The following is a 16,062-nucleotide window of genomic DNA, read 5'->3' as shown; positions in this document are numbered from 1 at the left end:
GCCTGTACTACAAAGCAAGATTTAGGTTGATCCTGATAAGTTTGGGTTTAAACCTGGTTTAGCCGTACTACAAAGCAAGTTAACTTCTTACCGACATATATTTCCATAGCAACTTATGCTTCACACTTAACCTGGTCCGCAGCAGGTTAAGTTGCAAGGATAAGATTAGACCTTAAATACACCGCCCACGAACCAATCGAATCAGCAGTTTGGGAAAATGGCCAACCCCTTTCTGGACGAGTTTCCCATCTAGGAAGGAGCACGAATTGTAATGTTGAATTAATCAAGGACTAAATCCTTGCACTTGTTGGCTATTTTAATTAAGCCCTACTTACCACTTTGGAATATGTTTTTATATATTAATTTTTGTGCTCTCAAGTAGCCTAGATACGTTGTTTGACCCCGCTGATCGATTGCAGCTGAATAGTGAGTGGAGAAATATCACTAAACCGGCATAAAAAGGTTACATAAACATCTCCAAAGCGCACGGTGCCGTGTGCGCAAGGGAGCTGAGACTGACGTTGGGTTGGAATTGAAATGGTCATAGCCTACATGCTGGAATAGCCTACTACATCTAAGCAATTTAATATGGGATCACCTGCACACAGGCGATCCCATATTAAGATGATTCATATCTAGGCTACTCCTGCATTTTGCAGCTGCAACTGTGTTGCTTTTGGCCTGTATGATGTGATTGAACTTCATATTTCCAGCATCATTATATGAAATATGGAGATATGCGACTCTGCTGACAATATATGTGACCACAAAATAGGCTATTTTTTATAAATGAAATCTATGCCCGCACGTACCGTGTCGATTCAGTTCAGAAGGCGTTTTTAATTTTATTATCATTCTTTTTTTTATTGATAGCCTATAGGAATTATTCAATCAGTGCGACTAAACACATCATGAGATCATTATTATTCGTTGAGCCTAAATGGTCTATACATACGGATTTTGGACTGAGACATTACACATTGCTTCCACTCGCAGTTTATTGAGAGGGTGAATTCAGCTGCTGTAGGATACGTGGAGGCAGAAACCGCTCTTCAAATAAATGACTGATGTGAATAAAAGTGGTAACTTTAGACAGTCATTCGGGAACAGACTAATAATATCCAATGCGGATTTTGATTCTGACATAGTAGTAGATGGCTTTGATGAATGAGGAAATAGGCGTGTCTGGCGCTGTAAAAGCTACGGTTCTGAGCTGGAGCGGTCCATATTGCATTGTGATTGGCTAGTTGTTAAAAACCACGCCTCTTTTGCGGGCACGAGCTCATGTGCACGGGCATTTTCATGTGCACGCGCTCTCAACTTGATTAGAAAAACCTGGTTCGAGTTAACGACTGGCAAACGAGGTTCGTAGTACAAGTTAACTACAATCGAGCTGATCTGGTTTAGACAAACCAGATCAAGGGACAGATCCTGGATCTTCTTATAGAACATTCGTAGTACAGGCCCCTGGTCAAACCTAGTTTGAATCACATATGACAGGAATTGTGTAAACACAATCGGAACTTCCAATTGTGTTTCCACTTCCTGTTAGTCTCTCATGCCGGACTGTCTGTTCTACATAAGGTGAATAGTGTTTCTCTTGCAATTTTATAAGCAAAATGTTGTAGTTTGGGTAAAGGGGGTACTCGGATTCAGAATTCATGGAAAGGGGGTGCTGAAGGCAAAACAGTGTGTTCATACGAGCCTGGTGCACAATAGCAACAGATGTGATAACCACACATACTGTACTCCTCCCTCAGAGGCTCCCTCTCATTACTGCTGCTCATCTCAAAATAAGGTCAGGACGGGTTAGGCTGGGCCTTAAACCACCAGCCCATCATGTGTGTGTGTGTGTGTGTGTGTGTGTGTGTATTTGTGTGTCTTGCTAAGAGTGCACTGGAGTGGAAAACGTGCTGTGGCTTAACATGAAACGAGCTGGCAACTGTAGCCTACACAAAAGCTTGTACTCTAATAATGTCACAGAGACAATGCTGAGGTAAGAGAAAAAGACAGGGCTGAGCCAGAGCCAGAGAGGACACAAAGATGAAAGCGCTATTTATTTATTTATTTATTTATTTATTTATTTATTTATTTATTTATTTATTTATTTATTTATTTATTTATCTATTTTTATCAAGTTTTTTTCTTCTCCACAGTTGTAGGCTACTTGGCCAATTGCCCTGTCTAAGATGTCCCGGTCATTGCTCCACCCCCTCTGCCGAGAGGGCAGAGAGCTGTAGACTAGCATACGCTTCCTCCGACACATGTGCAGTCGCCAGCTGCTTCTTTTCACCTGACAGCGAGGAGGAGTTTCACCACCAGGATGTAGCACGTGGGAGGATCACGCTATTTCCCCCCAGCTCCCCTCTCCCCCGAATAAGCACCACGACCGACCAGACTCATACCCCACCGGCTTCCCACCCGCAAACACGGCCAATTGTGTCTGTAGGAACGTCTGACCAAGCCGGAAGTACCGCTGCCGGGAATTGAACCCGGGTCTCCACGTGGTAGGCCAGTGCTTTTACCTCTACACGACCCAGACGCCCCAGATGAAAGAGCTATTAATGCAATATTGCAATAGTACAACACATTTGATTACACAGTATATTACTGTTAAGCTTTTCTTAACTCATTGAGTGCCAGCCACTTTTGGAGAACGGACGCTCACAGTGCCAGATTTTCAGAGCGTTTTCAGTGATTTCTCGAGGCCCACAGAATATTGTGTGATATTACTATGTAAACACCGAACACGCACAAAGAACGATGAGACTCTATTGTATCAGCAGCAAAAAAAAGTTTATTGATATCATTTTCCGTTCTTTAGTTATCAGCCGGAGAAGATAGGTCAAAAACAGCAAAAACAGGCGTTTCCATCAAGAAGCTGAGATATTCAGCCTTTTGTGAAATGAAGCATTTCAAGCAAATCACTGACTCTGAAGCTAATATTTTCTGACCTGAAACATCTGAACAGTAATTTCCTTCAATATAACAGCACCCCCACCCCCCTCTACTGCAAACTCCTCCTCCGTGGGTGTGTCTCTGGTGGCTCTGCTCGCTCTGCTGCTTGTCAGGCGAGTCTCTGCTGCTTGCGGATCCACGTACGGATGGCGGCCGCTCGTCGGGGGAGTCTGGATCGGGCTCGCTCGTTTCTGGGGTTTCGGTTGTGAGCTGGGATGAAGCTGCGTCCGATTCTGGGCTTTCTGGGCTTTCTGCTGCGCGTTTCAAAGTGTGCTGCACCCAGAGTCTATTTTCGGAGCCCCCCACCGTTGTGCGCCGGCTCCCAGCGCGACAGCGAAAAGCCAAACCATTCTCATGAGAATGGTTTCATCACGGCTTTTTCTGCTGTTTTTACTCAACTTTCTCTAATCTGGAGAGCACTGTTGCCACCTAATGGGTCGGTAAAATAGGTTATACACATTCAACATGCCCCAAAATTTTACAGGAGATGTATTAGGCATTGATCCACGTCCCACCGTCAAAAAACGCAATTGACGACAATCGTCGTCATTGGCACTCTACGTTAGTATTCGAATTGACGACGATTGTCGTCATTGGCACTCAATGAGTTAAGGAGCATTGGACCGAAAATATCTCAATATCTTATTTCCCCCACACCGAATATCAATCTCCTCCCAGGGCTCCTGTCATCTAAGTATATCTTATATTTGACAGATCATATTGTGAATGCTGACGTTCAGATGTTCATCTGTGTTTATTTGGGTTGAGTAGTTTTTCTTGGTTATGATGACTAATGCCATGGCCTATTTTAATTACCCTTTTTGGAAGGCTGCAGAACCAGCCCAGTTGATCAATGTTAAGAGGAACGAAACACCACAGCCATGTGGGTAATTGAGTCCCAGAACATATTCCAGCTGACTGGGTAGCATTCCTTAGCACTTCTAATTAAACTACACTGACTCCTTTACGACAAGAACACATGCTAAGTTGTCTATGAGACAACCTTACATGAGCAGAGATCAAACCATAATGTAACCGTATATGAGATTAACTGATGACAATGGATTTTACCGCATCCGAGTATGATGAAAACAAACACGTATGGAACTGCATTAATTCTGTGGTTTTGGGATGTAAAATGGCTGCAGTAGTATAGTATAGCCTCAATAGTTTTGACCATAGACTGTATAAAAGAGCCTGGGTAAACGCAGCCTCCACGTGACCTCCATGTACATCAGTCATGAAGAAACTTACATTACAGGCATATTCTGTGATGTCACGTTGAAGGCTGGGTTCACCCAGGCTATAAAAGAGATGGACAAAATGTGTGTGATGTCACTGGTTGTGGGTTCCCAACCAGTTGGTTGTGGGTTCCAAACCAGTTGGTTGTGGGTTCCAAACCAGTTGGTTGTGGGTTCCCGTTTTGAAGCCTCTAGTTTGGCATTTTGGGCGCTGCCATCTTGGGTTCTTGGGCAGCTCGCGCGACACCAGGGCCGTTTCTCAATAAGGGTTCTTGTGTGTTCTTGCATTCTTGTGTCCCTGTGAAACGTCATCAGCCGCAGCCCAAGTACTGTTCCAATACAAAGTTCACATTTCGCCAAGAACGCTTAAAATTCCCGGATGTGTTCTTGACATGCCCACTTTACCGAGGATGCTCTGGTTGGTGACTTCTGTCAACTTGGCAAGGCACGTATCCCAGCATTCTTTTCGGCATAAGCGGAGGCAGAACGCAGCAGAGAAGACGCCATAAGCTCCGGGAAGTTTTTTACAATTGAAAGTTTTATTTCATCACTAAATTAATTTCTGATGACTTTTGATGCCTACAAGCAGGGTAGTAGGTTTCAATAAGAGCCACTTTATGGACATTTATAGCAAAAAATGACAAAAAGCTCCAGAGCACAATTGGCTGCATCTAAATCAGCTGAGCTTTTTATTTGTGTAGTACTGCAGGCGGCCTCTGCGCTGGTATTGCGCAATACCCTCAAGAACGCATAGTCTCAAAGTGCCAACAGCGTCATGTGTGCTTGTGACCTAGCAAGTTCATTCTTCCAAGAACGACTAGCAAGAACGTTCTCCCCAAGAACACAAGAACAAGAATGCATTCTTGGTATTGAGAAACGGCCCAGGTGTTTTCCACAAAGCTGCTGCTCTGCCTGTGATTGGTCCGTGATTGGCGAGCTGCACGATCACTCGACAGGTGACCTGATCGTTTATTTTACTCTAAACGGGTGAATTGTATATGTATATATATGTATATGTATATATCAGTGGTGGCTAGTGAGCTTGGAAACAGGGGAGGAAGCTAGTGCGGCGACCGAAGGTCAAAATTTGGGCGTTTTTTTTCTCTCATGTGCGCGCCATACCTGTATACAGTGTGGCATAATTGTGCTTTAAGTAAAACAGTTGTCTAATGGTAAAGTAAAGGCGAAATGAATTATGCAAAGGACAAATAATATGAAAACGAATAAGCAAGAATATGAAAATGGATTAAAAAATGCACATTTTAAATTGCATTTTGCAAATCAGCATCAGTCTTTCATTTGTCAAATTAATTAATTTAATTTAAATGGCTCATTTATAAGCATTTTTATTAATAAGGTTTATAAATAGTTTTATCAAACAGCTCATTTAAAAGCATTTTTTTCTTCTAGAAGCCGTCTGGAAGGTGATGTAGCCTACAGTAACCTAAGTAAATTACTGAGAATTAGCCTACTGGTTGGATTTATAAAGCTTTTCATAATGCAGGAGACAGAGGGAAAAAAGCACATTAGATTGTGCACAAAAGAAATCCATGCAGTCAGCAGAGAAATCCTTATCCAAAGCAAAAGATTCCCACCAGGAATAAAAGAACAGACACCGAATAGACCCTTCTCACGGGGGCCATTTTGTGTCGAGAAGCCAGGGTAAACACAGGTGCAAGCAAAACACTAATGAGGGTTTCCAACTTCCATGATTGGAATTTGGAAACCCTCATTAGTGTTTTGCTTGCACCTGTGTTTACCCTGGCTTCTCGACACAAAATGGCCCCCGTGAGAAGGGTCTATTGGGCACTGGGTGGGCAGACAAGACAATCAAAATGCGATCTCTCTCTCTCTTTCTCTCTCTCTCTCTCTCTCTCTCTCTCTCTCTCTCTCTCTCTCTCGTCCTCTTCCCCCTTACGTCTAGCTTGACACAACACAGACCGTCCAATGTACCGTAAACGGTGCAGCTGAGCTGATAAATGCCGACTTGTTCAACGAGCAACAGGTTAGCGGATGTGATAGATAACATCATTATCAGTACAGGGGGACACACTCTCGACAGTGCTGCTGCATCAACATGTTAGTTACATTCCAATTCATCAACTTTGGAGCGTTATTTACCCCCCCTTCCCAATCGTCCCAATCGATTCCTTATTTCTTTCTTCTATTTAGTTAGTTAGTCTGTCAGTAAAAGGCTTGATGGATGAACAAATCAATCAAAAACACTTCACTACGTCCAACATAGGCTACAAGATTCGTTTCATAACGAAACATGCAAATTGCATGTTTCGTTGCAATTTGCTATGCAAATTGCTGTTTCGTTCCACGCTGGTTCCCACGCTGGTTCCCACGCTGCCAAATTCAGTTAAAAAATGTGCGAGTTTAAGATCGCCAAATGGCGGGCTATTCAGCATAAAACAATATAATACGAAAAAGTAGCACTGCTTGGTGGACGCCGAATTTAGTAGAAGACCCGGATAACTCGAACTGAATTGACTTACTTGAATATCCATGCAGTCTGTAGCCGGTGCGAGTGCAGCCGATGAGGTTAAATTATCCCAGTGTTTGCTTCTGACCCTCTGTCCTCCATGTGAACCACGCTGCCCTCTCTAAACTCCGCGTAATACAATGCAATGACTGTCTGGCTTGTGAGCTAACTTACTGCTTGATAATATAAAACATAGGAAAAGAGAAAGGGGAAAATATAGGTGCTACTGTCTGTAAATCTATCTATTAGCCTGTCAGGTCTTCATTTCCTGCATTTCCAATGGAGCGCTGCGGATTCAACAAGATTTTCAGACGTAGGCTATTCAGCATTGGACAATACAGAATGTCAATCACTGTCAGCCATCTATCCAACCAACAACCAATTAGATTTCACCTGGTTTAACCAGGGTAAGGGCGTGCGAACCTCCAGCTCAATGTGATTGGTGGGAAAACACATCACTCTCACGTGTTTCTGTCAGGTTTCTGTGAATTGCAAGTGTTTTTCAACCAATCATATTTTTCATTAGATAAATGACCAAATAAATAAACACCCACAGGGCGAAGTTTTTTTATCTGCCTACTAAAGGCTGGGACCAGGGCCAGAGTGACTCTCTGCATGGAGCTCTCCTTTCCAACAACAGTGACCTGTGTTGTTGAAGCATTTTAAGCATATAAGAATATAATGAATGAAAAAATGAGCGTCTGCCATAAGAAAAAACACATTTGATTGATATTTTATTATAATAAAAAATTTGAAAAATGAAAAATATAAAAAATAAAAATAAAAAATTATAATATTTTTTTTTATATAAAATCCCCAATCTAATAGAGGAGGACCATCCTCCTATGCCTCACTGGAAAAACCTCCTCTGGTATATATATATAATTGTATGCAGTTGAAATAGAGGCCCAAACGGTTTTTTGACGCAGGCTGTAAACATGTTTATTTATGCTGGGGCATTTTAACATGGGGGTGAATGGGGACTGACTCGCTTTTGCAGCCATTCGAGGAACTGCACCAGTTTTTAGTACTTCCGCATTGGCCTCAAAAAGACTAAGATAGCCTGCCCCCTCGGTTTTGACTGACTGCCAGTGCTGCAGTTCTGTCTGTGTGTGTCTGTGTGTGTCTGTGTGTGTGTGTGTGTGTGTGTGTGTGTGTGTGTGTGTGTGTGTGTGTGTGTGTGTGTGTGTGTGTGTGTGTGTGTGTGTGTGTGTGTGTGTTTGTGTGTGTGTTTGTGTGTGTGTGTGTGTGTGTGTGGGGGGGGGGGGGGGGGGGGTGCTGACAACCATTCAGAAAATGCCTGGAACCCCTCGGAGGAATCTGTCCCCAAACAGAGTGAAACTGGTCAGACCCTCAAGCCCCAACTCTTATCAGTTATGCTGTGAAATTAGGCTCAGCAGATATTTTAAGCCCCGCAGATGTTCAAATGTCTCCCATCTCTTTGTAGTGGCTCTTATTGGCTGTGCTAGTTATGAAACACATTGGGAATGCCCTGCAGCCGGAAAATACTTTTGGTTTATAAGTACTGATGATATAGAACGCCATTTATGCAGATATGGGACTGGATATACTTGTTCCCTTCTCCACTTGATGTTAGCATAATGGTCCCAGAGACGACACGTGTTATAATTCAATCAACGTTCATTCTTCTCGATGGAATGGCAAGTTCAAAGATGCATGCGTGCATAGAGAGGCAAAGTGACCGCCTACTTCCTGCTTCAGCACTGTACCGGAGATTTTCATCCGCCATTTATTTTCCCATAGACGTTTCGTAAAATGCTTTAAAAATAATTTTACTTTGTCAAACCACAGTTCAGCTATATTTAGAATCCGGAGAGACCATAGAACATTTCACTCGGACCAAAACAAAAAAAAACTACATACTGTAGAAAAAATATTTTCTTTAAATCCGCATTTTTTGGTCCGACCGTTTTGGTCCGAGTGAAATGTTATGTGGTCTCTCCTCTCTCTAAATATATCTGAACCGTTTGGTTTGAACAAGTATAACTCTTTTTATAAGCATTTTATGAAATGTCTATGGGAAAATAAATGGCGGCTGAAAATCTCTGGTGCAGTGCTGAAGCAGGAAGTATGCCACTTTGCCTCTCTAAACAAATAGCATTGCAGGAGATGCCACATGAATCTCTTTTGATATAGTAGTTTGATCTTCAAAGTTTGGGGTTCTACTCACCTATAACATCTCTAGAATTTCACTTTCTCTTTCTCTTTACTGCAACTTGGCTGTATGTGGATGTGGAGGATCTAACATTTTGATGTTCTACAAAACAAAGCTGCATTGTTCCTGTCTGAGTCACTCTCTCTCTGACACCGTTTAATTTAGCCCAAGTGACAAAACAACAGGCAAACAAAAAATAAACCGTCAGCCTATCTAATAAATATTAATTGAATACAGAACAAAGGGACAGATTAAAGTGTTATTTTCGCCCCCACGATTCAACCAAGCTTTATTATGCGCAGATTCCGCACTTGTGTACGAATAATGCCCGTACAGACACTTCAAAACATAGATCATCATAGTTCAAAGAGCAGTGCCAGTTTATATACTGTCAATGGTCCAGAGGCAGTAGTCAGGCGTTACACCATCTCTGTCTGTCTTTGTCCGTTCAACTTTGGCTGGAGATGAAGGGAGTAGTAGACTGCTGTGGGTAATAAAAGAATCATGGTTGCACCATAAGGTCAAGTCCACTTATCTATAGAGTCAAGTCCCCTTATCTAGTATAGAGTCATGTTGATTGCTTGGATGCCGAAAATGAATGTGACGACAGGAAAACGACAAACTGATAAAAGAGACTAAAACTGATGATAAAAATGTGCTCGCAGAGGAAGCTTCCATTGTGAGACAGTGTTTGTGACCCTGGCTGCATTAATCAGTCTATCTGTCTCTGAGTCTCTCTCTCTCTCTCTCTCTCTCTCTCTCTCTCTCTCTCTCTCTCTCTCTCTCTCTCTCTCTCTCTCTCTCTCTCTCTCTCTCTCTCTCTCTCCCCCCCTTGCATATATAGCCTCATGTTTATTCATGCATATTTCATTTGAAAGACTAGCCTTGCTACTTCCCCGCAGAAAAGTCCAGTCAGGCAGCAGCAGCTGATAGCAGATAGAGTCGCTCTGTTATCCCTATCTGGGTTCTTGGACAGTGGCTGGGGCAGAGATTACAGAGTAGACTTGGCATTGGTTCAGGGTTTGGTCATCTACTGTGTCATCGTAGAGAGGCAAAGTGACCGCCTACTTCCTGCTTCAGCACTGTACCAGAGATCTTCAGCCGCCATTTATTTTCCCATCGACATTTCGTAAAATGCTTATAAAAAATAGTTTTACTTCATCAAGCCAAACGGTTCAGCTATATTTAGAATCGGGAGAGACCATAGAACATTTCACTCTGACCAAAACTTTAAAAAACCTTTACGTTTTGGTCCGGTTGAAATGTTATGTGGTCTCTCCTGTTTCTAAATATAGCTGAACCATTTAGCTTGACGAAGTAAAACAATTTTTATAAGCATTTTACGAAATGTCTACGGGAAAATAAATGGCGGATGAAAATCTCTGGTACACTGCTGAAGCAGGAAGTAGGCGGTCACTTTGCCTCTCTATAGGACTGTACATCTGATAATAGGGCATTTCAATGTTGGTGGGCCTGTATGTTGTATTCTTAGTATAATGTGTAGTGTGTAGGCGTTCATTTGCGCTCTCTCTCTCTCTCTCTCTCTCTCTCTCTCTCTCCATCTCTCATATAGACATCAAAGTGTGTATCTGTGGATTATGTATGATGTTAATGTGTGCCATCTCACTCCCTCTCACCTCTGCAGGGCCTGACTACATCAAACAACAGTTCATGGAGCCTGTGGAGATCAAGGAAGTCCCTGTCGAGAAGAAGGACAGTTCCCCGAGGGATTCTCCCCATTTTTACCGCAAAGGCACCACTCCTCCCCACTCCCCTGTGACCAGCTCTGGAGCCACGCCTCCCCCCTCGCCCCACTCAAGCAAGAAGAAGGGCCAGCTTGCCAACAGCACCAGCCACAAAAAGAGCAGCAAAGAGGAAAAAGCCTCCCGCAAGATCAGCAAAGAAGAGAAGCCAAGTCATAAGACCAGCAAGGACGAGCGGCATAGCAAAAAGTCGAGTAAAGAGGAGAGGCCGGCCGTCACCGATGGCCCCAGGGCTCCCCCTCCACAGGAGGTGGCTCCACCTAAACCCCCTAAAGTTCATGAGCCTACCCCAGCACCTGCTCCCCCTCCCCAGGCTCTTGCGATGCCGGTCAACGGCCAGCTCCACTCTGAGTACCACAGTTACTTAGTCAAGACCGTCGGAAGGGTCCCCCCACCCCCAGAGCCCGAGGAGGATCCAGAGGAGGAGCCTAGTGCTTTGACCCTGGCACGTATGCCCCCGCAGCCCCCAAAGACCTACAGCGCCCCCGCCCCCAAGCCAGCGTCCCTACGGGATGGCAAGTTCGACCACAAACTCAGGAAGCAGGATTCCTTAAAGCCAAAGAGCCTCGCAGACGCAAAGAAAGCTAGTATGGATGCTGCAGATGCTTTGAAAGAAGAAACGGTAAGTATTAGTATACGATTATGAAAAACATGGAGGAAAAAGTGTTTGCTCATCCAGTATCAATCAATGCACACGCACGCACGCACACACACACACACACACACACACACACACACACACATGCACGCACACATGCATGCACACACACACAGAATTGTACCGAATTGCCTAATTCCCACCCCCCTCCCCCCACGATTTGGGAGCTGGTTCAATGTGACACGCCCAGACATTCCGCCAGGGAGCATGAAGGGATCATTCTGCCTAGTTTATCCATGACTTTCAAACCTAAATTTATATACTTTGCCACGTTCATCATCGTTCAAATTTGGCTGGTGGCTTATTAACATATGGGGCCCTATCTTGGTACAGGCGGTATCCCCTATTTGCGCTTGCGCACCTGTTTGCGCCTGCCTTAAGGCAGGGAAGATAGCAGTCTGCCTTGCGCATTTGTCCAGGTGTTATGCCGAGTTTTGCAACCCCGCCCGGCAGCAGCGAAACGCATCCCCACCTCACGGGAGCATATTGTAATGATTTATACAGAAATCTAACTGTTTAAAAGTGATATAATTGTCTGGGTTGACCTCCCTGTTTTCTAAGTTAAAACAGCCCCGAAATATGGTGGGGATGCAATTCTCGGCAGGGATGCAGAAACGTTCACGGCACGTGCCGCAGGCGCAAATTAGAGCCGTGCCAAATCATCTGTGCCCCCAAAATGCCGGCGCAAATGGGATTTGGGCGGTCTTAATTCTCTACCAGAATTATTCACAGGTGTGGCCAGTCAATGCCTGTGCATTACACCAATAAAAACCAATCGCTGTTTGCGCGAGGCATGCAATATGCTGTAATTCTCTCCATGCGTAATAGAGTGGACTCACTCGTGTTGAGGACAGAGAGAGATGGAGAGAGCTTATTGACAGATCGTCTGTGGTGCCAACGACCCTCTGGGTTATGGGATAGGTGAAGGTGAATAGCCTACGGTATGTCCATTGTCCAACAAGTTTTCACAATTAATTTCCTTCTTTGCGATGTGATAAAAGTTTCTCAGTGAGTTATAGTTAACTGCCTCACTGAATTATCTGCTAATACCCAATTTTAGCAGCAGAATTTGATGTCCTGGCGTGGCAAGGCTGTGCGTAATAACATATCCAAAAGGAATTTTACTCTACACTGCGCTGTGCAGCACGGAGATTATGGTGCGCTCAAGCGCAACGGGGTATTAGTGTTTTTAAAAGTGCTTAGCGCAAAGTAATTGCGCGCTGCTGACGATAGAATAATGCCATCTATCCCATGTTTTTGTGCTGAAATGCCTGGTTTGGCATGTGGCACGCCTATGTCCAGTACAATTATAACAGGCAAGCGCTTGTGCACGCCCCCAATTTGCATTGCGCGTGGTGTTAAACGAGCGCAAATGCTAAATTACCGATTTTGCGAAGATAGGGCCCATGTACCTTTTGGTGTGAAGAACTCAAAATGCATATTTATTTTGGGTTTCCAGGGTCTTTAAGTTGGTTGGAACTACTATATTTTGGATGAACAAATGCTAAACTCTCTCTGGAGAATGTTGAACATGTTCATCCCAGTGGCTTGTAAACCAGGACATAAGCAGTGCAGGCCATTTATGTTGATGTGGTTATCATGTGATTATCTCTTATCATGACATTTTGTTTTGCAGGGTCCTAACTCTGTCCTTGTTGCTATGGTAATGCTGTTGAATATTGGCCTTGCGATCATATTTGTCCATTTCCTGACATGATGATGCAGTTTCTCAGGTAAGTTCAGTTCACAGCACATGAATTGATGTTTCCTATATTTCATGAATCCAATCCAATCCACTTATAAAGCACATTTAAAACAACACAGTTGACCAAAGTGCTGTACACTCGAACAAAATAAAAAATAAAATAGCAGTGAAGAAGAAAATACTCAGCACCCACAAAATAAATGACAGACACAGGGACTACGGTAAGTCAGACAGAAAATTCAAATAAAATAACAATAAAATAAAAACGCAACTCCCATACTGAGTTAATTAAACGCCAAGGAATATAAATATAATCTGCCCTTGTTAATCATGTACTGACTGCCAGCCAATTAAATCCAACAAACTGTTTTATCTTCCAGTGAAACCATGGCAACTGGTAGAGTTGCATCGCCGGCCTTTGAAAAATCAAAATGGCGCCAGCAAGACTCGGGGGCAACAGTAGGTGTTTAGGAATCAGCGTGACACCGAAGAGAATCGTGGAGGAAGGCATCACTACCACCATCCTGTCACGGGCCTTCTTCACCCCAGCCCCCATGATGATTTAGCAACTCCTTTGGCTCCTATGAAAGCTGAAGTGAAATGTCGTCGTGTCTAGTGAGGAAAAAAAGTTAAAAAATGCAACCAAACCTACACAGTCAGAAAGAAGAGAAGAAGAAAGTCATTCAAACCCACACGTGTGCTGATCCAAGCACTGCTCTCTGTAGCTCGCTGCCACTCCCCTCTGCCTTGGCAGAGACACAGCGGCGGGCTGATGGACTTTGCTGGAAGAGTGTGGAGATGCACTTTTAGATGACGGGAGCAAACAGCTGCCTTTCTATTTTGCCATGTGACGTTTTGATGGGGAGATGTGAGCACAGCGGGCCAGGAGACAGTCGCAGCGGGAGCGTGCTCGGCTGTTTGGAGCCTTTTCTGGCGTTCGCGCCACTCTCGCCTCCTCTTGCTATACAGGAAACTGGACACGATCGTCGCTAGCAGTCAGTGCTAGCACGGTCACTATCCAGTCTTACTCTGTTAACCCCAGTCATCACCGCAGCTTTGCCTACTGTAACCCAGGATGATACACTGCTTTGAAATACTCCCTGTGCATGGTTCAGTTTTAACATTTTGTTTTTGTTCGCGTTTCTTTTTTTTTTTTCTTCTTTTTTTTCCCGTAGGGGTTTTTCTGTTCATTGTTGTTCTCTGAATGTTGGTTACCTGCAGTCACGAACTTGAAGTTGAAAAGGAAAACGTTTCCTAATGATAAACTTGATCGATAAATTGGTTTTCCCTTTTATTTTGAAATTATAGAATTTAACTAATTTAAAAAATGTGGAATCACATACCTGTTGTATTGAAAGTGCAAAATGTTTTATTTTTTTAAAGAAAAGTTATAGTATATTTTGCCAAACAAAATGGGTGTGTGGGGGGGGTTCATTGCAAATATCCTGTTTCATTTATAGCATCATTTGGATAGACTGGATTGGATAGAGAGCATTGATTGACAGCTGGCATTGTGATTGGTGGTAAGTTCACACTGTAAAAAAAAGTCAGCTAGCTCTGTGAGAGTGAAGTAACAAATGTCTTATTGAATATGTTCTATATTTATTAAAACCATGAAGGAAAGTGATTTCATTGTATTGCAACACATGCCTATACCATTTTTGCTTGAGTTCTTTCATCCTCTTCTCTGCTTCCAATGTTTCAGTAGTATACCACTAAGCTGTGACGAGCAGTGAGGCGGTTTAAAACAGCTGCTTCCGTAGGGCCCGACTCCGCTCGCTTGTGTGCTTGTGAGAGCCTGGAGCAGGAGAGTCTTGGATAGTGGAACTTGGTATTGCATTTTTTCAGGTTGAGGCCATCGGGGAATGTGGCACAAAGGGGGGGTTAGGAGAGATGCCTTTAAAAGTCTTTAACAGTACTACTGTTTACCTCAGAAAAAAGACGAGGAAGAGGGGAGGGAAAAAACACCTTGTGAGAGTTGACATCCTTGTCTTAATGTTTGTTGTGTGGGGGGTTACTCTGACTGTCGTCATCTGATCATGCTCTTAACTTGCCACTTCATTGTAGCTGTTTGTAGTCTTTGTTGCAGGTACGGCATGAGTTCCTTTTATTTTGAAAGTGGTTATTTATATGATTTGCATCACTACAAAGATTGATTATTTATTCAATGTACAACTGATATAGATACTGATACATACAGTATGTGTTTTTGGCCGTCATAAAAGGGCTTTAATATGGCTAGGTTAGGTCTTAGCTGCAATTAATTTTTGCAATTCATATTTGCAATGTCTCAACTAGATCATCTGTAGTGCAAAATGAGCAGCACATTACTGTAGACTGCTTCATTGGCCTGTTAGATGTTTGCAGATCTGTAGAATAGTTCTTATTGGATCACTCACTTCAATTAAATCTACTCCTAATCAGGAAAATACACCAGACCATGAGCCTTCCTAGACTAAATCAAAAACAACGTTATAAATGTGATGCAGTCAGCCGCAATAGGATTGAACAACATAAAATATGGTTCTTTTTTCCATTGCCACGCCCTCGTATTTGTTTTATCTGTCTTCACGTGAGCATGGTGAAGACTGGAATTTTGGAGGGGTTGAACAGACAGCTTGTTTATGGAATATTTTTTTGAAATGCAACATTGCATGTTGGAAACATTTATATATAGATTATTATATACTATTTGTAAGGATTTTTACAGAGCACAATCCAGAATCTGGTATGAGTTGGTATTTTTCTATCAATTTGCACACCTGTATTTTGACAATGAATATAACTTGTTTGTAATTGGTAATGTAATGCACATACGGTAACTGTGGAAAAAAAATACTTTCTTTCTAATTGGTTGTAATGTATGTACCATTTGGGGATGTGAAAGGCAGATGTACTTGTTTGAGTATATTACAAAATAACGAGGAACTGCGGGAGACTTTTGATATCTCAAGGTTCATGTTACCCCACTGATTTGTGCAAAGTCTTTGGAGATTAATTTATGTGTATAACAAATAAAGATGTTATGCCTTGTTGAACGAGATCTTGCTCGCTTGCTTCTCACATTTCTTTA

At 43.0% G+C, this 16,062-nt stretch overlaps 1 protein-coding gene across 1 annotated transcript in view; it reads left to right on the top strand.

The window, feature by feature from the left end:
* Positions 1-13,001, top strand: part of jph1a (junctophilin 1a) — a gene marked incomplete at both ends in the record, with an annotated part of 78,306 nt that extends 65,305 nt beyond the window's left edge. Inside the window, 2 exons of the mRNA XM_083658775.1 lie at positions 10,509-11,248; positions 12,921-13,001. Coding sequence (XP_083514901.1) covers positions 10,509-11,248; positions 12,921-13,001 — 821 coding nt within the window. The remainder of the gene's footprint in view (positions 1-10,508; positions 11,249-12,920) is intronic.
* Between the last annotated feature and the right edge of the window lie 3,061 nt (positions 13,002-16,062).

This window comes from Poromitra crassiceps, assembly GCF_964638095.1.
Source record: "Poromitra crassiceps genome assembly, chromosome: 2".
NCBI classification, from domain to species: domain Eukaryota; kingdom Metazoa; phylum Chordata; class Actinopteri; order Beryciformes; family Melamphaidae; genus Poromitra; species Poromitra crassiceps.
The sequence above is the reverse complement of the archived record's forward strand: the minus strand, read 5'-3'. Positions and strand labels throughout refer to the sequence as shown.